Source organism: Gymnoscopelus microlampas (genome assembly GCF_963454915.1).
Source record: "Gymnoscopelus microlampas genome assembly, chromosome: 13".
Taxonomy (NCBI): domain Eukaryota; kingdom Metazoa; phylum Chordata; class Actinopteri; order Myctophiformes; family Myctophidae; genus Gymnoscopelus; species Gymnoscopelus microlampas.
In genome coordinates, this window is record NC_139950.1 from 5,888,075 (window position 1) to 5,915,404 (window position 27,330).

The window sequence follows — 27,330 nt, forward strand, 5'->3', positions numbered from 1 at the left end:
TTCACTTCATGGTTAAAGTATTTGGGAAATCGCCTGTATTTCTGCTCCTGTGTTTTACTGTATGTATTTTTGGCGAGACATGCTATTTTTAACGGCGTATAACAAGCGAACGGGAGGTCGCGATGACATGTTTTCCCCCCGCGGAAGCACAGTGAAACCCTTTGTGATTAGCAACCATCAGGGGATCCATACTGGAGATAAATAATCTGTGACTACTTGAAGAGGTCAGAAAATCGAAAAATCGTTGACAGTCTGGGCTTTATTTCTTTCTTTTCTCTGGCAGTGAAAGAGTTAAACATTCTTCGCTGAACAGTCCAGTGACCATTTAAGACTATCTAAATCAAATGTGTGGTGACAAATTGTGTGGTGTTGACAAATACTATGTTCTTGTCCCTGCTCTGCAGTGTGCACCACAGTCACCAAGGCTGACATCGTCTTCTTAGTGGATGGCTCTGGGAGCATCGGCGACAACAACTTCCAGAAGGTCCGGCAGTTCCTCCACAGCTTCATTGAAGGCCTGGATATCGGTTCAGAAAAAGTACGCATTGGCCTGGCACAATACAGTGATTCACCATGGCAGGAGTTCCTACTGAAGGATCACACAGACAAAACATCTCTACTTCAGCAAGTGGACAGCCTTCCCTACAGACGTGGAAACACCTATACGGGCAAGGGCATCACATTCCTCCAGAATCAGTACTTCACAAAGGAAGCTGGAAGCCGTGCTGACAAGCAGGTACCCCAGACGGCTGTGGTGATCACAGATGGGGCCTCAGCAGATGATGTTGTGGTGCCGTCGCAGCTCCTGAGGAACCAGGGAGTCATCGTGTTTGCCATCGGAGTTGGATCCTATAAAGAGGATCAACTCAAGTCCATGGTCGAACAGCCCTACGAACAGTTTATTTTCCAAATTGATAACTTCCAGGCTCTGCAGAGGGTGACAGAAGGTTTGCTTCACACTGTGTGTAACTCGGTTTCCTCATTCGTCTCGGTTTTGGCAGCTTATAAGAGGAAACAGGCCGACCTTGTCATGTTGATCGATCAGTCCAGCGGTATCGACCCCAACGATTACACAATCATGAAGACATTCATGACAGACCTGCTGGCCAGCTTCAACGTCAGCAAGGAGTTTGTCCGGGTTGGAGTCGCCCAGTTCAGCAGCTCTCCTCTGAAGGAGTTTTATCTCAACGAGTTCTACAATGAAACGGCGGTGAAGAACCAGATCCTCGCCATGAGCCAGCTCGGAGGTGATAGAAACATCGGACGCGCTCTAGAGTTCATTCAGGACTACTTCCAGGCATCCCGAGGCAGTCGCAAGTCACAAAGCATTTCCCAGAACCTGGTGCTGATCACGGACGGCCGTTCGCAGGACGCTGTGAAGGAGGCGGCCGAAAAGCTCCACGCTCAGGGAATCGAGGTGTTCGCCATCGGCATCCATCAGCACCCAGATGACTTGGAACTCCTGAAGATCACTGGCAGCTCTGATCACTTCTTCACTGTGCAGGACTTTAGCTCTTTGGCCAACATCAAGCATAAGGTTGTTAAAACCATCTGTGATTCTATCCCAGACCGACCTGGCAAGTTATTATTATTATTGTCTCCACCAGGCCGAAAGGCATGGGGAGAGAGTATGTTTTACCCTCCGTCCGTCCGTCCGGCCCCAGCCATAAAAGTCTGTCCCCCTTCCGTCCATACATGGGCATGTTTTGTACCTGTTTTCTCTATACATGGGCATGCCCCCTTTGCCCTTAGGCCCCAGCCATAAAAGTCTGTCCCCTTTTCGTCCATACATGGGCATAGAAGGGACCTCTGAAAAAGGACACAGGCTGACACGTCAAGTGAAATCCGGCTTAGCCTTGACGTAGTGCTCTGATCTTATAAAGTCAGAGCACTATCGGTACACTATCGGTACACAGTATCTCTATAGTCATTAAACGAAACGAGTCTTTCAGATTTTTCATATTCCATCCTGATTGGCTAAAAATGGCTTCCAAAGTTTGCAGGAGTGCTCCGTTTTCAACAAAATGCCTCAAATCATGTACACAGCATGCAATTTCCGTGAAATTTTGCACACATATTTCCACTATGCCGAGGAAGAAATGCCACTTGAAAATGTTCAAATCAGCCTCATGGTGGCGCTATAACAGGCCGATTCATGTTTTTACCTATAACTGCACCGATCTGTGTAAAACTGTGTATGCGCACTCCCTAGAGGTCAAGGAAAAGCCTTTGCCCTACATTTTTCACATCTGCCTTTTATAGCGCCTCCAGGAGGCCGACTTCTAAAGTTTGCAGTACCGCACCGTCCGATTGCGGTCAAACTTTGCACGCACATTCACACTATGTTGAGGAACAAATGCCACCCTTTTAACATTGGCCTGTTATAGCGCCACCAGCAGGTCTAATTTAGCAAAACATTTTTTTTGCACAAAATGCCTCAAACCATGAATGCAGTGTCCGATTGCCGTGCAAGGCCTAAGAACAAATGGCACCCTTTAAACATTGGCCTATTATTGTGCCACCAGGAGGCCACAATAACCTACCTGACCTGGCGGAGACCTGTGCTCCGAGGAGCACTTTTTCTAGTTATTATTATTATTGTTATTATTATTATTATTATTATTATTGAAGACAAAATGAAACAATTGCAATTTCAGTACAGAGATAAGTGAGTTATGTCTCTTTTCAGAGACCACGGTTCACTGCACTGACAGCACCATGACAGTGGTGGTGGTGAAGTCTGACCTCATCCAACTCAACGAGGACAAGTTGCGCCTGAAAGACTTCAACGATCCGGCCTGCAGCCTGACAACGCACTCCAACCACAGCCACCTGGTCGCTGTCATGTCACTCAACAGCTGTGGGACCACACTGGAGGTATCAAGTCACTCATACTTTTCTATGGAGTATTCACCATAGAACAGACCTATAGAATTATTCTATGGAGTATTCTCCTTATAGAATAGAACTATAGAACTATTCTATGGAGTATTCTCCATAGATCAGGGGCAGATACTACTAACTAATATAAAACATTTTATTACACAGCTTGGTTGAATGCTTGATTCTGATTGGTCAATCGCTGAATTCAGCGGTGTGTTATTTCTGGCTAATAACATACTGTAACAGCTCAATAACAGACCTCTGTCTAATCAAAGACTCAGAACACCTGCTGCACTGCTTGCTTTTTTGCTGTATCCAACATGACAGCCATGTAAACGAACACATCATGTCATTTTCAGCTAAACGTTGCTCTCAAGAATGAAAACATTTGAATAATGCTCAAGCTGCCTACCCGTCAATTATTCCTTGCATAAGTCAGTATAATGACTTATTAGGTCAAGTATATACTTCATGATTTGTTATAATCACTGTTATAATGTATTATACTGCGAATATAAGTCATTATAAGTGCCCATTGGTTACTTTAAGTAAAAAGAGACAATGTCAGTAAGCAGTTTAATCTCAAAACCTTCCTTGCAATTTGAGTACATGTATTTTACTCCTAGACCTCCCTTGTACAATTATGCCCCATTATCAGGCTTGTTTGTTTGTCACGCTGCCGGTGTGTAAAGACATTAAAACGTCTTGTACTAAACTAACTCAAAAGAACACTTGTTGACATTTTAAACTTTGACTTTCAGGAAGACGAAGGGAACCTTATCTTCAGGAACGAGATCACGTCTTCAGAGTCAGCAGACACCAGTCAAGATATTAGCAGGACGTGTCCTGATGTCCAGATTGCATTTTCATGTGTTTACCCCAAACGGTCCGATCTCGCCCTGGGATTCAAGCACAAAAGCCCCTGTGCATTTACTTGGAAAGGTTATGGTGTCTTCAGTCTTCCGTTTGAATTCTTTAAGAGTGAGCAGTTCAGGTAGGCCTGTAGCTATTGGTTATTTTCTTAGTGATTATTCTATTAATTGCATAATCGAGAAGTGTGAACAAGAAACATATTTTTTTTTAATTAACAAATTGATTAAATACTTAAAGTGCAATTACACTTTGGTAGAGGTTTGGGTGGTGTACTTACCTTGTCTGTAACTAGTCCAATTGACGACATATATCGCTCTGATAAACAGTTGATTAGAAATGAATCATGCAAAAATGGCGTCTTGCACAATGCAACAGCTCAAAGTCACTCTTTTAGCCTATTACCATACGAAAACAAAGCTGATTCTGACAATATATGACATGAGTGTTTTAAAGAAAAAATGTAACTTCCTGCTGATTTTGCTATTTGAAGATCCGGATCCACAAATCCAGTCCAGGACCTCTTCCTTTCTTCTTCCACAGAAAATAAATAAATCAACATGAAGTTGATATGTTTATTTCGTACTGGCTTTTGTAATATATATTGTCAGAATCAGCTTGGTTTGCATTCATTTATCTGCTAAAAGGGTGACTTTGACAGCTTTTTCATCGTACAATGGAAGCAATGAGACGCTATTATCAAATGATTAATGTTTAATCAACTGCACAACCGAGTGATATATCTTACCAATTGGATTACATATTGGCATGGTAAACACAAACCAAACCTCTACCAAAGTGTAATTGCACGTTAAGCGTTATTCAATACTTATAGAGTGGACTCTTGCAAAGAATAGCAGATGAGTATGAGCTCACACGCATCAATGTATTGTGAGATGATACATCTGCTATTTTCACGCTTTTTTCTCTCCTTTTCACGCAAACATCACACAAATCAGTACACAGTATCTCTATAGTCATGTGATCAACACGGTTCTGTCCGATTTTCCATATTCCATCCTGATTGGCTAAGGTTGCCTTGCAAAGTTTGCAGGGTTGGTTCATTTTGAACCAATGCCTCAAATCATGAACGAGGCTTGCGATTTCCGTAAAATTGCACACGCAGGCCAACAGGCCAATTTGCGTTTTTAACTATAACTGCACCGATCTGCGTGAAACTTTGCACGCACATTCCCTAGAGGCCAAGGAAAAACATCTGCCCTGCAGAAAATCACGCAAATTGGTATACAGTATCTCCATAGTCATGTGATTCTGATGGATCTGTCCGATATTTCATATTCCATCCTAATTGGCTAACAGTGGCTTCCAGATTTTGCAGGTCAGTTTTGAACAAAATGCCTCAAAACATGAATGTAGTGTGCAATATCCGTGAAATTTTGCACGGACATTCCCACTAGGCCGAGGAAGAAATGGCACCCTTTTCACATTGGCCTATTATAGCGCCACCAGGAGGCCATAATAACGTACCTGACCTGGCGGAGACTTGTGCTCCGAGGGGAACTTTTTGTTGTTAATGTATTAATCTATTAAATGATCGATCCTTTTGTATAATCGATTAAATGGATAAGTTAGATTGCCTGTTGCCCTATTCGCTGCTTTCAGGCACCAGAAGGATGCCAGCACGTATCCACTGAAGGTGTTCCTCGACCAGATGATCTACATGCAGATCGAGGCCAACACTTCCATCCCTGGCACACAACTCTTTGTGGAGTCCTGCAAGGCAACACCCTACGACAACCCAAACTCTCACATTACCTACACCATCATTGAACATGGGTAGGGATCAGACTTAATATAGTTAAAGCGGCACTACATACCTTTATGTTTTATTTTTTGTTTTAATGAAAATGCAAAACTACAATAACCATGGTATGGATCAGTGCAGACATATTCACTTCCTGAAACCAATAATACTTTATAATCCTTCTATTAATTGTATTATTGCATCATTAGGTGTGTGAGAGACAACACAGTGAAAATCTACAATGGCTCCAAGTCTCAGTTCAGATTTGTAATGAAGGCTTTTACGTTCATTGGAGCTCATGAGCAGGTAAAGTCATCATGAAACAGTGGGTGGACAAAGTACTTGAGTCAAAGTATAGATACTCCTGGTCACAATATTACTCAACTCAAATTTGTACTTGAGTTAAAGTACAGGAGAACTTTCTTTGAAAAATACTTAAAGGGCCAGACCACTTTGGTAGAGGTTTGGGTCGTGTAGTTACCTTGTCATGATGTAACTCCACAGGTGGACATGAAATTAAAAAGAATTGCGCCATTGATTAGAAATTGATAATTCTAAAATATGCTCCTCATTGACTTACATGGTAAGCTGAAACAGCTCTTATAAAGTCACTCTATGGAATCCAAATGACTGAAATCAGTGGTGGCGAATGAGAACTTGAATCCATGGGGGCCTGTAGGTGTAAATAAAGTGTATTATTGTATTATTATATTAGGTGTACATCAGCTGCTCGGTCATGCTGTGTCAGACGGGGGTGCCTGGATCCAGATGCTCTCAGGGTTCACCTGATTCGGATGCTATCAATGCTTAGAATGGGAGATTATCACGTTCTATCAGACCATTGAATGGGCGAAGTAGGCGACCTACCGTCTACCCCGCGATTTATCAGACCATTCAGTGGGCGTAATCAGGAGCTACTGACCTACCGACGGAGATGACTTAAATACTTTAGTTTCGGTTTTGGTTTTGGTTGTTTCGGTTTCGGACCATGACGGAGGCGCGCAGTCTCAGGCGAGGTGGAGCCCCGCGACGGGCCACCGAAGGAGCTAAGGCGACTGAGTTGCCGTCCGGAGCGGTGCGACCCTCGCCTGTGCCTACTCAGCGCCGTTCGAGTTATGTACCGATATGGACAGAATCGTAAATATTGTTGTGGGGACTGCTCCGCCTCCGTCGGTAGGTCAGTAGCTCCTGATTACGCCCAATGAATGGTCTGACAAATCGCGGGGTAGACGGTAGCTCGCCTACTTCGCCCATTCAATGGTCTGATAAAACGTGATAATCTCCCATTCAATGCATTGATAGCATTCGAAGCCGGTGCAGGGTTGCATCTCAGCGAACCAGCGTGGAAAGAGACATGCTAACGCTAACGCCCAGTCCGACACGCACTCCATTTCCCAGGGTCCTTTGCAGCTGATCAGAGCCGATGACAGCCGAGGTAAAAACACATCTCCATATTATTTTCATTTTGAGGTAAACGGCAATACCCTGCAAAGATGCGTGTGTGTGTGTGCGTGTGTGTGTGTGTGTGTGTGTGTGTGTGTGTGTGTGTGTGTGTGTGTGTGTGTGTGTGTGTGTGTGTGTGTGTGTGTGTGTGAGTGAGTGAGTGAGAGAGAGTTGAAGGGCAAGACCACTTTGGTAGAGGTTGTGTAGTTTGGTTGTGTAGTTACCTTGTCATGATGTAACTCCAAAGGTGGACAAGAAATCAAAAATAATTGCTCCATTAATTAGAAATTAATAATTGAAAATATGCTCCTGATTGACTTACATTACGGTAAAACGGCTCTCAAAGTCACTGTTTTAGCACATAAACGAACACAAACAAAGTTGATTCAGACAATATAGAACATCACCAAACCCAGTACTGTTTGTTTTTTAAATAACAATGCTAACCTTCTGTTGATTTTACTATTTTTATTAGGAAGAAAACCTGGACTGGATCCGCGGATCCAGATATTCAAATAGTAACATCAAATAGTAACAGGAAGTTGACATTTTTATTTAAAAAAAAAAACTATACCCAGTACTGCTCTATATTGTCTAAATCAGCTTTGTTTGTGTTCGTTTGTGCTAAAAGAGTGACTTTGAGATCTATTTTACCGTACAATGTAAGTCAATGAGGAGCATATTTTCAATGATCAATTTCTAATCAATGGAGAAATTATTTTAGATTTCTTGTCGACCTTTGGAGTTACATCATAGCAAGTTAACTACACAACCTAAACCTCTACCAAAGTGGTCTAGCCCTTTAAGCCTATTTAATGTTCCATCGTACAGCGTTTTCACCCGTCGAGAATAGCCGATCTACAAGCTCCCACCGCGTCGCATCCACAATACGTTGTGAGCTTGTAGATCTGTTATTTTTGATGCGAGACACCATCGTGAGCCGAAGACGTATGACTCAGGCTTTATCATTTCTATTTACTTTTTCTTTTTTTGCTTGAGCTTTAGGTTCTGGTGCCAGCACGACCCTGAGTCTGAGCATGAACCTGGTCTTCATGGCTGGCTGTGTGCTGATGTGTGGAGTGGTGTGTGGAGTGGTGGTCTACCGCTCCAGAAGGTCCAGAGTCCAGTCCCAACCTCCACCAACCTCTGACTGAAAATGCAGTTTTACATTACTAATACTCACCATTAGATTAATTAGATTCACTAATCCATAGATAATGTATGATTATGACTCATGTCACTATTAGATTAACTCTTTAAGTGCCAGAGTTAAACCATGGTCTATAGCTGCCCTTGCCAGCGTTTTCTAGCGTTTTTTACTAACCTTTGAAAAATCATAGAATATTATTCTTCACAACGATCCACCCGGCGATCGCTCCCCAAGGGAGTGGGGACTATTCTATTCTATTCTATAATGAATCTAACCTAATCAAAAACCAGTCAGTTAAACTTACCGGAGCAGATGAGTAAAGAATGACCCCACATGATTGTACTGTAACCTTCTAAAAGACAAATAAAGAACTTCAATTGAACAAGCTTGATTTTTTTCTTTTCGTAATATGCATATCATAGAATCATGCTCTCAAACTCATAGAGTATTCTACTGGTTAACGTCAATGACAACACCAGTATGCATACATTAAGGCCATTCCATTAATTAATGCCAAAAATGTGCCGTATTTAGTTTAAACTATTCCCTTTGATCTGTCTTTTTTTTATTATAGATCGAATTAGCAAGGCGAATCACATTGAGATTCAGCTCTATTTAGCTCTAATGTAAACGTTTTAAGATATGTTTGGTACAACCATGCACTGAAGTGTACATCGAGCTCAGTGGTAGGCGTGGCAGTCAAAAACAATCCACGGGACTGCTCTCTTTTTTTTATTCAAAGTCTTGGGTCTAAAATGCATTAATCAGTTTTTTTGGTTTGCAGTTGGCCGTAATTTGGGGGTAATTAGTGTACTTCATTAGGCTACCACGTCCAGGTGAATAGCATAACAAAAGTATACTAATGACCCCTGCCCCCATCCATCTCATTTACCTATGAAAGAAATAATGATTCCAATGGACAGCTAAATTGTCTTCAGATGATGGTCAATTGGCACGTCTATTCAGAATGAATAGAAGACGCAAATGCATCTTCATCAGCTGAGGGAGTTTTTGATTGATTGATTGAATACTTTATTAACAGTTTGCATACAAAGATCTAGTGAAATTGGAAGTGATGACACAAAGAAATGAGCAGACAAATTTGAAACTGGAACACTATAAAATGTACAATTTAGGCATTTAGCAGATGCTCTTAATTCAGATTGATTTACAGTAAGCAAGGTAAACACGAGGTAATAAATAGTAATCTAGGATCATAGGTAAACCAAGAAAATTTAAGCTGATAAATGGGTACTCTCTCCTGATTTTCTGAAATTGGCAATCTACCTGCTAGCCTAATGTATTTTCTGTACTGAGTAATAAGTAATAATTAATCACTCAAATGTTTTACTTAAGTAAAAGTATCAATACTGCAATGTACTCTGTTACATCCAATCCAAATTGGATCAAAGTCCTTATTGCTGAATGAGGCCCATTGTTCTCTCTGCACTCTATAGGTTGTTTATTGAGTACAGTTCATGTTTACTCTACTTATTCTGATTTATCAGCCTAGCAAGTCGCTGGATAAGAGTATCTGCTGAATGCTTAGATTGTTAATTGTAATAAAATTGGACAATGGTCCTCATTCAGCAATAAGTTCCTAATGTTTCCTTTTACATTTCTTCCTAAGTGAATTCCTAAGAGAAGTTAAGTCAGATTCATGAAAGGTTCTTCAAAGACAGAATTGTTCATAACTATGTTCTTATGATGATTAATTCCAATCCTCGTAACTTGAAGGGGTGTGCCAGGTTATCCAAATTATCATAGACGCCCAACCTATAGAGACACACGGGAACTACAAATTTCACGCCCACAATTGAGACAGTGCGCCCACACGAGGTCCGTGAGAGTTAGCCTACTTTTTAAATGATCCAACACGAACTGGAGATGATATAGAGTTGAATAAAAATATGTTTACAAATGTATAGAGTGTCTTCATTATTAACGCAGCAGAGGGAAGACGTCATACAGACAAGTAGTCGCATTTCAGTGACATCACTGTCTTTACGAGCACCGAGCGCCGACCTTGAAGAGGAGAATTCTCATCCCAATCCGGAATGACTTTGTTCATGTTTGAACATGTCATAGGCTTATATTAATTTTCTACCTACCGCGGAGCTCTGACGGTACACGAAAAATTAAAACGTGTGGGTTTACCGTTGTTGTATTAACTTGCCTGAATGTAAGTTGGGGAAATAACTAAATGGAAGAGTGACATATCCCGACATGTTCAACAACTCAGTGAATTCTCCAGGTTAGTATTAATATACAAATAGTCTTGCAAGATGCTGTTTGGATAATTGTCCAAAATGAATAGCCCATAAAAATTATACATGAGATCTGGGTATTGAAAACCTTAAGGGATGCGTCTGTGACGTATATACAATGCGACCACTTAAAGGGACTACACCATGAATTTTAACTTTTCCTTATTTTTTGTGTGTTTTTGGTCTCCCCTACCTCTCTTCTATCCCCAAAAAATACCCCAGCTTGAGAACTCAGGCTTTCACAGCATATCTGAGGTTTTATATAAATTGGTCTCAAAACAGGCCAAACTGATTTGGCCCCGAAAGTGACGTCACTAGCGGTACAATCCCTCCCGTTTTTCAGTTCCAACTAAGGAAAAATAAATAAATAAAAAAAGTAGAGCATGTTCCACGGCTTTCTATTCTGTTAACACATATAGAGTAAACTTTTTTAAAAGGTTGTTGGGTACTCTTTCTCCAAGGGCCCTGTGTTCAACTGCATGCCATGTTCCTGGAACATTCCCAAACATACAAACATCCTTTCTTACTTTCTGAAGTTAATATTATGTACAATTATGTTTGTAATTTGGTTCAAATGACATGCTTGCTAACATACATTATCTGGTGCACTATATCATAGAGGGGTGGCTCTGACCCCGGACAGAGCCCAGGCATAGTTTGTGGGGTAGGCGAGTGAGGTGTGGTTGTATAGGGGTGTGATAGAGGTGCACTGGTACCCCAGGAGCAGGGATGTGTGAGTGGGGGGTGGAGGTACTGTATGGAGCTTGGTAAGGTGCAGTAGGAGTCTATCCGATCTACAAGCTCACAATGTGTCGATGTAGATCGGCTAGTTGAACTATTTTTTTTTCTTTTCTCAAAATAGTAAAATATAGCTAATACGTTTAGGCATAAGGGGTAAGGCAAGATAGGGCCCAGACCCTTATGTTTCAAGGCAGCCATCATTGTCATTACCTATTTGCTTACTGGCCCCAGGTTTAAGCTGTGTTAAACTTTGTCCATGACAAATATCTCTAAAACACTAAAATGTCCCGGTTTTCAACATTCACTATCAAATTGTCCCGTTAAAATAACACTTGTTTTGTGTGCTTACATAGATGTTTATCTTGTTTTAATCTACTCTGTTGAAAGTTGTAGTCACTATAGGTGCTAAAATAATTGTCCCCCATCCTGATGAAACACCAGGTATAAAAAAAGTCAAAGAAATTGTCATTGTAATGAAAACAGCCGATCTGCAAGCTCATGGGTCACATCAAGATGCATTGTGAACTTATAGGTCACTGTAGAATTATCCAGGGTCTTCCAGCGCCTGAAGTTTAGGGATATTATTGTGATTATTATAATTATAATGTGTGTATTTCCTGCTTATTTAGGATCTCATACCGGAGTGATAGGCTGAGTTATTATTCTAGGAGTTGATACATGCTTATATGAAGGTTAATACTGCTTATTTGGATATATAAACTGACGTTGTAATCCAAAGGTACAAATATATACAAAATAAGCCACAGCACAGCAGTGGACTTTACACATGTCACATGAGTGTCACATGAGGGCATGTTGATTGATTAGGTCAGATGAGGAGCTTGGGGACACCTGAGTGTCACATGTTGATTAATTAGGTCAGATGAGGAGCTGGGGGACAGTGGCTACTGTTTAGAACAGTGCTAAAGCCTGTGTTTCCACACTTAAGACAATACACAAGTCACATGCTTAATCAACAGAAGGTTTCACCCACATGGGTACACCAAACCAATATAAATGGATGCTCACTATCAGGACGAAGTGTTCTACACATGCACCAGTGTTACTAGTTACCAGGGTGTTATTGCTGCATTCGTCATTTTCCATTGCGAGCTCCGAGAGGTAAGAATTGAGAGCGTGTTTACAACATTAAATATATATATTTCTGATATGGTTTATAGTTTTTTGTTTTTTTTTAAAGATTTTTTGGGGGGCTTTTTATAGCTTTATTTGGAGAGGGACAGTGAAAGTAGGCTGACAGGAAACGGGGAGAGAGATGGGGGAAGACACGCAGCAAAGGTCGTCAGGAACGGGACGCGAACCCGCGACACGCTGTCAGTTAAGGGATTTCAACCGAGGGTGCCTGGACCGCGACGCCACGGCCCAGGCCTATGGTTTATAGTTTTATGTGTATATTTCATGTCAGTAATTTTTTGTTGCGTTGTTATATGTGTTTACTTTTTTAGGTTTATAACCTGACTACTTGACTACTGGCCTAAAAGTGTCAGACTGTGTTTGTATTGTAATGTTAGTATAAAAAAACTATCAAGGACACAGGTCTGAGTTGTGTCCGCTAACTCGGTTGCTCAAATACCCTTTACAAGGGGAGATCTAATTAGTTGCAATGCTTGTGTGACTGGCAAGATGATTGTACAATCACAATGTATTAATTTCTGTGTTATTCCATTGTAATTTTGCCATTGATAAATTCTATATACTCATTTTATGTCGTTTTATCTCATATGATTATAGCCTATAGTGTATAGCCTATATCTGTTGCCAGAACCATTATAATAATTGTATGCTTTTCCAAAACAAAACAAAAACAGACTTAATTGGAAGGATTCACATTTTATTTTTTTCAGTTAATGTGGCCACTGCCACCTTCCCGTGACTCCATTTGGGGTCCTAACCCACAGTTTGAGAACCTCTGTTTTAAATGATATCGCTGTTATCCTTAACCATCAAAACATAGGTGTAGACATCACCTATACTGTATTATCATGTTTGGTTCAGGAGTTATGACGCAAAATACATCATTTGGTAATGGCGGAAAGTAAAATGGCCACCATGGTCACCAGGGGGCGTTTTTGCAATGGCTCCATATCTGAAATTGTTCAGGGCCCCAAACTGTACAAGTCTACCGAGTTTCACGCTTTTATGAAAAAAGTGAACAATTCACCTAAAATTTCGTACCAATCCACCGGACTACAAAGAATATCATCCAAGAACTGTTACTTTTCAGTATTCAAATTCTAAAATGGCAAAAGTAGCCGATCGACAAGCTCAAAACACGTTGCTTCGAGCTGCGTTTCGAGCGTGCGGATCTGCTACTTTGGACGCTTTTGTGTGACGATGTAGTATGATCAAGCTGGGTGTTATTTACAAAAAAACTCAAATTGTTAAAACATGGAGATGAGAGGTTTCTGCCCGACAACAACGATGCGTAAAAAGAAAAACAGCCTCAAGTGTATCTGGGTCGTTCTGGTTTAAGATAAGACCTTTATTGATCCCGCTGGGGAAATTCAGTCTCCAAAGACAGTGCAGCAGTTAAATACAGATCACAGTGCAAGGGGAAACGTACTGTGGATACAGCATGATGGAGGGACGCCACAGTCAAAGTAACACCATCAGTCCCTTTTTTGTCTCAACAAAGGGAAGTAACTCGTTCTCATGCTATTCATCAAAAATGTGGAACGCCCTACCAAAAGGAGTAAAGGAGTGTAAAACCCTACTCTCCTTCAAAACTGCCCTAAAGATACACCTTCAGGAGGCTGCAATTGGAAAATGGCCCCTGTCTAAGTCCTAACCTAACCTACCCCCCCCCCCCCCCTCTCCTTCTTCTTTTGTACATACTTCTCACTCTTTATACCAGTAACCTGTAAACTGATTGTATGACATTCTATAGTAGTTGTGTATAACTGTCTGTCTCTTATATGTCACCATGATTTGTGTGCGTGGGGAACTCATTTGAAACAAGCTCAGTGCTTTTATGAGTCTTCCAGTTTAGTAGACCTCGTATTGTGAATTTGTACTTCCATGTACTGTTGTTCTCATGTCTTACTAAATAAAGTACATCAATCAATCAAGGTGACAAAAAGAAAAGGGCTGAAACAAATAATAATATATAAATAAGACACAATATTGTCTGTCTGTATGTAGCGATGAACCGGATCAGAGTGGCACACAGTGACAAGAGCGTGGCCTTCAAGCTGAGGAAGCTGAACGGGGATGAGAAGACGCTGTTTGGTGGCAACAGTGAATCTGGAGGAAAACACCAAGACGAGTGAGTACTAGTTACTGATGTCATTATTGTTTGTTAGTTGACGCGGCCCATGACGGTACCTGTAAAGTATGGGTTTGCATTCACATTTCACACTCACATGACTGGATAACAGTGTAGGTATGCTGACAACGCAGGGTGATGTGATATTAACGGCACGAAATATACCGACACACATTCCCACAGGATGCCCACATTAGACATAGCCTGGTAAACCCTCCCTGTGGAAATCTAATTTCCATTTGATTCCAGGAGTGAGTCTGGCATGAACGCCCATTGTGGCAATGTGGATGTGGGCGGGAGCTGGGCGGGAGTAATACCGTTGACTGACAACCCCTTCAGCCAATGATCGTTGTTCCCCTTCAGCCAATTGCAGTGCATTTTACCACCTCCAGAGCTAATGTGACGCAACAGAACTTTTGAGATGGCCATGCCCAAAATAGGTTGCCTTATTCGGATACATGCGTATCACTGCCCGCCCCTGCCGGTTCTCTGAATCTTTATTTTTTAAATAGGCTCTGTCATGATTAATTGACCACATATATGAAGTTAAACAACTCAGTTCAATCCAAACGATATCTTAAAAGTAAATTCCGTGCCTTAAAAAAGAAGTTTGAGAGCGTTTTAAAGCCGAAAATAATAAGTGAAGGCACTCGCACAAACAACAATGGCTGCACTCGGCTTCATTCGGGCTCACTCGAACTCGCCACCTGATTGGCCAACTGTCGCTGTCAATCACAGAACGACGAGCGACAACGCTGATAGGCTCGTTTTTTTTGTAATGCGCTAGATACGCCCATACAAGCCTTCATGCCAGACTCACTCCTGGAATCAAATGGAAATGAGATATCCGGAGGGAGGGTTTACCAGGCTACATACATACCAGTAAATTGTAGATGTTTAAAGCAAGTGGGAGTGGGGGTTTAACAGTGGTTGATAGAAACACACATCGATTGATTGACATTACATTTGTCTGTATTTCTTTCTTAGTTACTGTATTTTGCAGGATTCAAACAAAAAGATAAATAGCAAAAGTAGCAGATCTACAAGCTCTAAATTTAGAGCTTGTGGATCTGTATACTTTTGATGCTTTCGTGTGACGCTGTAGTAGTATGATCAAGTAGTGCGTTAATTTACGAAAAAACACAAAAAGTTAGAATATGGAGAAATTAGGTTTCTGCCCGAGAACAGCGAAATGTAGCTTCCATCCTTCAGCGTCACGTTCTCACTGTGTGTGTGTGTGTGTGTGTGTGTGTGTGTGTGTGTGTGTGTAGCCTCAGCTTCATATCAGACTTTGACCTGATGTTGGCTCGTAAGAAGGCCCAGGGCAGCAGGAGGAGGAAGCGCAAAAAAGCAAAAAAGCACAAAGAAGAAACCGTCATCAGCGATTAGGCGGGTGCATATATGAAAAAAAAGCACCTTACCCAAAAAAAATTGGAACAATTAACAATAACAAGCGTTATTTTCAAGATGGCGTCCAAGATGGCCAAAAAAACGTTAAAATAGCTTAATTCCTTCATTATTTATCCTAGACAAGTACTTTTTTTGTCTAACCCCATGTTTTGGGGGCCTGGGAATCCATTGGACTTGTCCAAATTGCAGAGATACAATTAGATAATTGTGAAATCCTATATTTTGTTTGAGACTCTATTAACACCCTCTGAAACGGTCACCCGTTTCAAGTTAACTTAACTAATTATATAATAAATGTCCAACAACTTATATTTATTTTTTACTGGAACAAGGCTTTAAGATATCCTCAAAACACAACACAACTAATAGTCACAATTTGCAGAAGGTGGTGGCAGAGAATATTGTCAGTTACAATATACTATTGTTTTCAATATTGCCCAAACTAAATTCATCTTTGACTAATACACCCCACCCAAAAACAATTTCTTGCATTTTGAACCAATCTCTCTGCACCCCTCCCCTTACCCACCCCACAGGAACTTAACTCCTCCCCTACATACACGAGAATATTTATTTTTCTCGTGGACAAGCGCAGTGTCATCTTGTAGACACACGATTTTGAAAAACATTGAATAGATGTTTATAGAACTTTTTAACACATTAGGAAGGCAATCAGTGTGAGTGTGCAAGGAGGGATGGGGTGGTTATGGAGGTTAGTGTAGAGCTGTCAGAACTGGGTGCCTGGGGGGGAGTATGGGCGGTGGGTCTGGTCTAGAGTTTAGTGGGCCTAGGGTTCCCCTCAGGTGGGTAGAGGGGAGTATGGGGGTTACTGGATTGCTCCCTGGGCACTTGGAGCACAGAAGAGCAAAGTTAGGAGCCAAGGAGACCCTGAGCTTCTGATCTCCCCCATGTCTAATGTGCAAAACCTCCAACATAAATGATACGCCATTTCAACAAAGACAGTTCTGCAAACGATACATGAAAGATAAACTTCTTTGCCAGATCTCACTCCAAGTGGCTCCAAAAGCAATTAGCATTTGGGATGCAAATGATTTCTAAGCCACGGCACACTGGAGGATGGAGTGCGGAGGAGGCAGAAATTAAGGTATTGGAATTTAGCTAATGCATGAGGCTGAGAGGAGTGTCCCTATGTCGCCTGGCTCACTGGATAGTCCCACTGGTCCCAAGTGGACCTCCATGCTTGCTCCCGAGATAGGCACTCCCAAGATAAGCACTCTTGAGTCAGCATAGGTAGCCAGTGGTGGTTGTAAGACCTCCACATGTTGCAAGACTGTGTCAGGCAGACAAGGGTGTCTATGTCGGACTGGCTCACAGGAGAGTTGGTGGTGGCTGACCATTAATATTCCCAGGGGCCCCCAGTGACTTATCATTATGGCTCAGAGCGTCCTCTCCCCTCTCCAGAACAGCTCCAGAACAAAAAAATGGTGTATGCCGAAAGCAATGCTTGTTTGTTGGATAGCAGCAGGGACACAGCCCCTTATGGGCGTGAAGGTCGGTTAGATTGGGATTCTATGGGGAGACTGGAGCCCATGGGCTGACCCCTATACATACCTTCTTGCTGTTACAATTATTCAGAAAAAAAGATCAAGGTTCAAGCTTATTGCCAGCAGTATCAATCACAAAACAAAGACATGTGAAATTAATTTTGCACTAAAACCTCACACAACTACTCACAGGAATAAGGAGATGTTTGTGACAAGCAAATCTGAACCTTATCCAAGCCACACTCCTCCACCACCCCTGCCTAGACACCCAGTAGAAGACACTAGATACATGTTTTTATAGCTCTGTACTGACTTGCACACCCTCTCTAGGCCCACAAGTGGCCATTTATTTCCTACTGAGTGTAGCGTTGTGAGCTTGTACATCGGCTATTTTCACAATGTTTGCCTCTTTCTTACCTAATATTTGAGATCATATATATATATAGATAATATAGTCTTAAGAGTAATTAAATTGTAACTTTAGAAATGTGCAGATACCCTGTATACACTTATACTGTATGTTGGTTTGTTTACTGTTGGGTGAGAAAACAATTGTTGCACATTAAGCTAACCATCTGGGGACCCCCCAAAATCATTTGGGGGACCCCCAGTTTGGGAACCAGACACCTTTACAAACAAATTGGTGAAGACATTTCTCGGTAAGGAATTTCTTCCAAGATTTGTGTAATATTCCCAGTCTATCACTTGGCAGCCATGTTTTTTACAAATGTCACAGTACCACCCAGTAATAATGAATTTATTCCTCATTGGTATCCAAAGAAAATTTGAAAGCTTCAACAGAATGTGAATTACATGTATAGGTGATGAATTCACCAATCCTGGGCATTATGGCGTGTAGAAAAGGGAGAAATGTCCAATTACATTGTTAAATATGATTATAACCAATTGCTTCAATATTTAATTGTACTTATAATCACTTGACTATAATGTATATATGCTAATTGGATTCCTAGATCACCAAAACATTGGGTTAGGCACCATAATTACTTGTGTAGGGCAAATAATGAAGGAGTAATGGTCTTTTAAGGAACTGGTGGCGGCCATCTTGGAAATTTGACATTTCTAATGATCAGATTTCGGTAGACTTTTGATATGTTATTAAGTACACCTGATACTACAATAAACCATTGAGAAACCTTTTGTTCCAATTTTTTTGGGGTCAAACCATATTTGCACCCGCTGACCACGTCTATGTAACTTACTTACTATGTAATAACTGTGATAGGCCTACTGTCCCATTGTTATTTAGTCACAAGCTTGTTACGTCTTTTCATTGGTTCAATATGTATAAAGCCCACAAACACACAAACTATTTTCACTTTCACGTACATTTTGTTTTCTTCAAACATAGTAGATCTACAAGCTTATAACATGTTCTCATTGTGACACATTGTGAGCTTGTAGATCTGCTATTTTTGCAAGGCACTCCTGCACAATGAAGCGGGGCATTCATTTATGAAATAAAAACTAAAAAACATTCAAATGAGGAGATGCAAGGTTTTTGCCTGACAGTGACTTCAGGTATGTTGGGTGTACCATTCTTATCTAACTGCTGGTTCGATTCCCAGGAGGACAGAAAGCTCAACGCTCAAAAGACACCAGCGCTGAAGAAGTTGACCCTGCTGCCTGTCGTTGTCACCGTCAGGTCTCGAATAAATAAAAAGATCTCCTGATTATTTTAGTGTCGGAATGTTCTGAACATAATGTGGCTAGGGAGGAATGGTTCCAGTGTTCATCTCAGTGTGTTGGGCAAAAGAATCGATCATAATCTGCACTCTTTGAGTGGAATTAAGAGTTTCACAGCATACGGTAGTTAATGGGTACAACAACCCAATTGATGCTTCATCCAAACATTGTCATGTTGCTGAGGTTTGCAATTAATTATGCAGCAGATCTCAATTTTTAACCTCTTTTCAACCTGGTGTCCTTAATCTGGGCACAAAATCGCTTTTGCAGGACTTTGCCCACGTTACCGTCAGTTGACCTCTCTGTGTGTGTGTCTCTCTCTCCTCTCTCTCTTCTCCTCTCTTCTCTCTCCTCTCTTTCTTTCTTCAGAGCGTTGAGACCAGGTGATCTAGACCGGGCCCGGGTTCCATGCCGTCTAGCAAAGTCTACGTGGTCTCACCAGGCCAACAGCAGCAAGGCACCACCAGGCCAACAGCAGCAAGGCACCACCAGGCCGACAGCAGCAAGGCACCACCAGGCCAACAGCAGCAAGGCACCACCAGGCCAACAGCAGCAAGGCACCACCAGGCCGACAGCAGCAAGGCACCACCAGGCCAACAGCAGCCAAACACCACCAGGCCAACAGCAGCCAGGCACCACCAGGCCAACAGCAGCATGGCACCACCAGGCCAACAGCAGCCAAACACCACCAGGCCAACAGCAGCCAAACACCACCAGCACAGGTGATCTAGGCTTCTGTGACCGGGCCCAGGTTCCCATGCCGTCTAGCAAAGTCTACGTGGTCTCACCAGACCAACAGCAGCAAGGCACCACCAGGCCGCCAGCAGGAAGGCGCCACCAGGCCGACAGTCGTTGTTGTTGGTGCCTTCTGCAAGGCAACCCCTGGCCGACAGCAGCAACAGCAAGGCACCACCAGGCCGACAGCAGGAAGGCACCACCAGGCCGACAGCAGCAAGGCACCTCCAGGCCGACAGCAGCAAGGCACCACCAGGCCAACAGCAGCAAGGCACCACCAGGCCAACAGCAGCAAGGCACCACCAGGCCAGCAGCAGCAAGGCACCACCAGGCCAACAGCAGCAAGGCACCACCAGGCCAACAGCAGCAAGGCACCACCAGGCCAACAGCAGCAAGGCACCACCAGGCCAGCAGCAGCAAGGCACCACCAGGCCAACAGCAGCCAAACACCACCAGGCCAACAGCAGCAAGGCACCACCAGGCCAACAGCAGCCAAACACCACCAGGCCAGCAGCATCCAAACACCTCCAGGCCAACAGCGGCAAGGCACCACCAGGCCAACAGCAGCAAGGCACCACCAGGCCAACAGCAGCAAGGCACCACCAGGCCAGCAGGATCCAGGCACCACCAGGCCAGCAGCAGCCAGGCACCACCAAGCCGACAGCAGCAAGGCACCACCAGGCCAACAGCAGCAAGGCACCACCAGGCCAACAGCAGCCTGGCTACACCAGGCCAGCAGCAGCAAGGCACCACCAGGCCAACAGCAGCCAGGCACCACCAGGCCAGCAGGATCCAGGCACCACCAGGCCAGCAACTAAGATCTAGACTCCCATCCACTTCCTTGTTAACTTAAAACTTAAAAACTCTGTATCTCGGCTCCTGAGTACTTTTTTTTTTTCAATGAAAAATCTCTGGCAGTGGGCAAACGCAAAAAAAAAAGTTCTGGCAGTGAATGAGTCAAGTGTAAAGTTATTGAAACAACGGTTATTGACAATTTGATGGAATGTTTAACCATTGAAATCAACATTGAAATATCCAAAAATATACTAATTAGTTGCATTTACAGAACACCAGGGTTGTGTATTGGTCAATTTAAGAGAAGAAGATTTCTGAATTCTATGAAATACACAAGGATAAGGTGATTTTTGTTTGTGGCGACTTCAATATTGATTTGATGAAATCTAATGAACATCCAAAAACTAAATCATTTGTTGATATTATATTTAGTTTGAGTTTCTATCCCCTTATTGTAAAACCTAGCAGTATAACAAAGGACAGTGCAACACAATATTTTTTACAAATGTAATGGATGAGAAGATAATAAGTGGATTATTAGTGACTGATGTAAGTGATCATTTGCCTATCTTCGCTGTGTTAGAAATAAAGAATAAGTTAAAATTAAGAGCAAATAGGCATACATACAATTTGGTAGAAAAAAAAATCACCAGAAGCAATATTGGCACTTAAGGCAGAACTTTAGAGTCATGATTGGCAGGAGGTTTATTACCAATGAAGCATACAATGTTTCTTGGGTACATTTTTGTCATATTATGACCGACATTGTCCATTGAAGGAGTGCAGCCAAAATCCTAAAAAGAGGGTGAAACCATGGCTAACCATGGGTTTGGAAAAAGCTTGCATTAAGAAAAATAGGCGCTACAATTTATCAAACATCGAACAAACGATAAGGAGAACAAGTTCAAAAACTATAAAAACAGATTGACAAGTCATGTATTATGAGATCACAAGAAAAAAGACTATTATAATCAGATGTTGCAAATGCATAAAAATAATATTAAGGCTACTTGGGGTGTGCTTAATGACATGATTAAAAAGTCTAGTCAAAAGGACTTTCCAACATACTTTGAAAAAAATGACAATTTAATTATTCAAAATATCGAGGAATTTGTTAATTAAGGCCCAAATTTGGCTAAGGAAATAGACCTCCCTACGGAGGAGGAAAATTATTTTGATTCACCAATAAAAATAAGTCAGAGTTTGGATGTATACTGGAATACATTGTGTTTAAATAAAATTAAATAAAAACCTGTAATCAGTTACAGCTGCCAAGAAACTTAAAAAAAAAAATACTTTTATTGCAAGATTCACGTTTACATTTCATACCAGCATTCCAAATCATATCTTCTTGCAATTGTTTTCTTTTTCTTTCTTTTTTTAAATACATATACACCCAGTGTTAAAATAAAATGCAGTAACCAAAAAATAATAATAACAAAAAAACATAATTACACATGTCAATCAATGCAAATTATCCTAACTAGACCATACCCGGTCGACGCATGCGTGGGGGGATATGCGCACATGATCTGGCAACCCGGGAGGCAGTTCGTCCCATAGCTGGGCAGCCCCGTAACCATGGCGACAGTGTTTGACACAAAAACGCTAATAAGAAGCTGAGATTTGATGAAATTGAAAAACGGGCTTCACAGTTAAGTTCAGATGGTAATGGTCAATGGCTGTGTGCAAAATCAGAGCAATTGGTCCAGCCAGTGGGGAGAACCGGGTAGCTTCACCACCACCACTACAAACGCACAGAGGTTACTAGAATTATAGTAGGATAGTAGGATAGTAGGATAGTAGGATTATAGTAGGATAGTAGGATAGTAGGATAGTAGGATACTAATAGACGGGTTTCCTGTTTGTAAACATGAGAGGATATGCGCGCGCAGTGGAGGGGTGAGCCTATAGAGGGCGCTATTACCCGCAGCAGCTCTGGTCAAATCTACATTCATAAAATAAATGGTCTTCACCGGGTTTAATGAAAGTAGATTAAATTATGCAGTTTGTAATATCTTGTTTACTCAATAAAAATGATCTGTCGGAAGTTGGATCTGTTCGTCTTTTATTTGTATACAATAGCAGCATTATGCCTATTATGCCTATAATAGCTAGCAGCATTATGCCTATCTAACTCCCGACCCTAACACAACAACAGAGTGAAGGGCACTTCCGGGTTCGTTCTACCCCGGGCATGCGCAGATTGCGCATTCTGCTCTGTGATGACGTCGTGCGGAAACCTATCTATACCTGCTAAATTATAATAATGATAATACTAGTGATATTTAAATAATTTAAAATTAAAATAAGGGGGGGGGTGTCCTCTATGTTGCTAACACGTTTGTTGTCTCTGCTTTTATGTCAGTTCAGACTGACTGACTTTTTCATAAATCGTTTTATTTTTTATTGTTTAATAGTTTAAATAAAAGATCACAGCCTGGACTTTCGATGTGGAGTCGGTGCTGGGTTTCACTCATTCCCCAAATGAGTGAAAGCCAAGAAACCTTTTGATAATGAAATTATATTCACTAATCAAAATGTTGCTAACTAAACAAAATCTTTATCTTTTATCTTTATGTATGGGATTTTTTTTTTTTTTGTATGTGCTATTTGGGCTCACTGTTTAGGAAACAGTGATCTAGATCAGTCTTTCTCAACCTTTTCAGGCCGTGACCCCCCAAAATAATCATATTTGAACTGGGGACCCCCCAAAATAATCGTATTTGATCGATTTGATAAGCACTTGGAACTGTAGGGGTTGAGGCATTACATTTAGTTTGACTCGGTTCCACAGATAATTATATTGTGAAAATAGCAGATTGTAGATCTGCTATTTTCTTAATGTCTGCCTCTTTCTGAGATTATTTGACAATTTGGCAAATGTTTGACCAGTTTTTATAGTATTGTTTGTCTTTTTCTTTTTCTTTCTTCTTCTTCTTCTTATTTTTAGGTATTAAAAAGGTCTTAAATTGTCACTTCACTGTCATGTGGATTAAAAAGGAAAGCTTTCATCCCCTAAATCCTGAATATGAATTCTTGCCTTCCGGCCAACGGTTAAAGACCCCTGAATGGAGGATGGTAACGATGAGCTTTCTTTTCGTTTCTGTTGTTTCTTATGGTAAAATATGGTTGTGGTCTGCTGGCCTCAATTATAGAGGTGGGAAGATAGTTGTTGTACACTTATACTTACGGTATACTACTATTATTATCTGGATCTTGTGACCATGTCCATGTCTATGTCTATGTCATATTAAGTATATTTAATGTGTTTTAGAGGTTTTTATTTATCTGCTGTAAAATTGCCCAGTTTGGGACATATTACTAAACTTGACCTTGACCTTTATCTGGGGACCCCCCAAAATCATGTGGGGACCCCCTGGGGGTCCCGACCCGCAGGTTGAGAACAATTTATCTAGATGCCCATGGTCAGGTCATGGATAGCCCCAGCCTTCACAAGTTTCCCCAGAAACTGCTTTTCTTTAACTATGTTATGATTGCCGCTTACTGTCACTAGTGACATTTTGAGGTTGTCGTAGTAATGCAAGGGAGCGTCGGGGTCTCTCAAGTTGTAGCCAAAACCAGCCACAGCGACTTCGTCACAGTTGTGAAGAGCCATCGTTATGGCAACTGCCCCCGTCGTGGGAACATTGCCCTTCTCCTTACTCCAAACTGGCTGACCATCGTGGTACGGCAAGCCGATGAGCTTGAAAGAGGCCTCCCTGATGAAGTAGGGGTTGAGGATTCGCATGTCCGTGGGATCTCTAGGTACGTGCTGTGCCACTGACTCCCAGAAGTGCTCTGTATCAGGTAGCTTCTCTTTGAAGACCATGTGCCGGAACCACTCGAAGTCCGCAGCTTTAAAGGCCAAGAGGACGAACAGCGACTGGCTCTCTATCTGCTCCGGGTCCTTGGGGCAGCTTTCGGGGTATAGGATGCGCATGGTGGTCTTGGAGCCCACGTCTCTCTCGTAACCTTTCACAGGAGCTGCGTTCAACCTCACAACGACATCGAAAGTATCGATCGTCTGGCCCAGAGACTTATTGGTCAGGATTCCTCCGTTCCCGATGACGATGCATCGCTTTTTTAAACCGTCCAGCTCCTCCCCTAGACCGTAGTTGTTTGTAGCTGACAGAATATCCTCTACGATCTTCTCTTGTGATTTGATTCCAAAAGGAAGGACATAATCACTGAAGCAGCTGAATCGTTTAAAGTTTCGATCGAGGAACATGGGAACTGGTACGAATCCAAGCCCAATTTGAATGAAATCTTTATCAAGGATGTGCACTGTGCACTTCTGGATGTCTGTGTGTCTGAGTCCGTGCAACAGGGCATGCTGAAACATGCGGTGGGGGTTCCCCGCCGAAGCGGCTTGGAGCGGCAGGCGGTCCTCGCTCTTTCCAGATGTCACCACAGTCTTCGTGGTCATCACCCAGGCGGTTCCTGGTTTTCACTGGTACTCCCACTCCAGAAATGTATTTATTTTTCATTGCTATTTTAGTGCTATTATTTTAATGTTGTTTTATTCTTTTGCTTTTATTTCTTTTTTTCTTTATTGTTAAATTATTTGAACTTTTTCTTTAAAGCACTTCTGTTCCTGGTTGTCACTGGTACTTCCAGAGTTTTCAGTTAATAAAACATCAACTGATGCACAAACTTCACATCATCAGTGTTGTTTCCTGGAGTCATTGGGTGGTTCAGGTCTTGCAACAGACACCCTCCACCAGGCGAATACCAATAAGCGATCTTCAAGCCCTCAAAGTCTGCTCACAAATGAACCATAATCGGTTTTCCAAATGTGTTCTTCCAAACTCCCACTTCATCTCTCCTGGTTCATGGCAACGTTCCGAGAGGCAATATAGCTTAATATATCTGTATCTGTAGTCTTGGCCATTCAAACCATCATTGAAAGTATGAAACCGAAAAAAGTCCTTAGCCTGCAGACCCTCTAAATGATGCCTGTAATGTGTTTGAAACACCTTCATAAGAAAGTTGCTTTTTTTATCAGTCCAATCAAAGAGTTTTGCCAGGCTGTTAAAGTGCACTGGGCTGTTTGGGACGTTCTTTTGACAATACTGTTCAGCCTCGTCCGGCCTCATCCACTCATCCATAAGATAGAAACATGATTCCTGGAATTTCCACCCACCGTTTTGACAAGGTAGCCCGCCTGTGTACAAAGTCATTTCATCAAGGGACACTTGGAGACCGTGGTTCTGCTCCTGGAGTTTGTCCTTTTCAAACTTCAACGTCCAAATGTCCTTCTCCAAGTCATCATTCTCCTCTAAAACATTGACAAATTTCCCGGCAAGTTCACGATATTGTTCCTGCAATATGTTCTGTAGGGTGTAGGCAGAAAACTATCAGAAACACTTTCAAAGATCTCATCTTGAACAAATTCATTGATGAATTCTTCAAAAAACGTCTGCTTTGATCTGCTCTTAAAGTTACAAGTGATGGAATCAAACTGAACAAGAATTATCCGCTGGATTGAATACCGATAGAACTTCTAATTCATCTATGAAAGACATCGACTGGATGTTGAAGGACATCTCATTTTAACCTACGGGCCGATGACGTAAGCCCATTGCTGATGCGGTTATTGTGGCAGATGGAGCGGGTATGTATTTTAGACAGGTACTTATATTATTATATTATTATTATATTATTATAATATTAATATTCATATTATACATATAATGAATCATCATATATTTTATTAAATCATAATAATGATCCTAAAATCCAACATGCAAAAAGAATTGTGATATGATTGTGGATCGGATTTTGCCAAAAAATAATCGTGATATGGTATTATTTTTATTATTGCCCACCCCTATGAATAGCTAGATCAGCATGCCCATATATGGGCAATTGGGCATATACTGATGTCATCACAGATCTCCATGTATGGGAATAAAAGGGACAAGGACTGACAAATACAGAGATCTCCATATATCGCCATAAAACAAGGACTGACAGACATACAGATGTCCATATATGGGCATATCAGTCACATCGGTGGTGGCACGTAGGTGTCAAACTCTAGACGTTAGGGCTGCGTTAGGGCGGCTGCGTTAGAGGCAGTGAGAGAGAGGCAGAGAGAGAGAGAGAGAGAGAGAGAGAGAGAGAGAGAGAGAGAGAGAGAGAGAGAGAGAGAGAGAGAGCCTTTGACCATTGGCCAAAGGGTGGCGTTGCTTGGCTTTCTCTTTCCTGCGCCGTTTTTTCAGTTCTGGCCCAACCGTGCATACGCCTTTTACGAGACTCGGCAATATGGTAGAGGGCTATGCCAAATGGCAAAGACTCGAAACTCACAAACATAGGCCAAAGGGTGGCGCTGTAGCACTCGATTGAAAATGCCAACTTTGGGGGGCACGGTGGCGCAGTCGGTAGCGCTATCGCCTCACAGCAAGAAGGTCCTGGGTTCGATTCCCGCCGGGGACGCTGTGGGCGCTGGGGGCGTGTCTTCTCCTCCGCGTCATCAGCGCCCATACCCTAGGGTGGGGTCGGCGAAAGGGCCTACTCTGTGTGGAGTTTGCATGTTCTCCCCGTGTCTCTCAGGGTAGTTAATACCCTCACAAAAACATGTAGTAATCCTGGTCACTATACCGCCTCCCCCATGACAGCTGGGGCGCCTGATGGAGGGGAAAGGAACTGGTTGGAATAACGTGTTCCTTCCACGCACTACGTCCTACCAGGGAAACTCCCCCCTGGCAGGTGACAAGAAGGTCAGTTGGCTCTCATGCACTGAAGGAAGCATGAGCTCGGCCCTGGCC

General features: G+C 42.2%; 1 protein-coding gene across 1 annotated transcript; it reads right to left on the minus strand.

Annotated features, from left to right (window-relative positions):
* Nucleotides 1-23,972: 23,972 nt before the first annotated feature.
* On the minus strand, nt 23,973-24,986 carry LOC311058500 (CMP-N-acetylneuraminate-beta-1,4-galactoside alpha-2,3-sialyltransferase-like; the record flags this gene model as incomplete). Its single annotated transcript, XM_084075963.1, has 1 exon — nt 23,973-24,986. The coding sequence occupies one exon, from the start codon at nt 24,984-24,986 to the stop codon at nt 23,973-23,975; it is 1,014 nt and encodes a 337-aa protein (XP_083932089.1).
* Between the last annotated feature and the right edge of the window lie 2,344 nt (nt 24,987-27,330).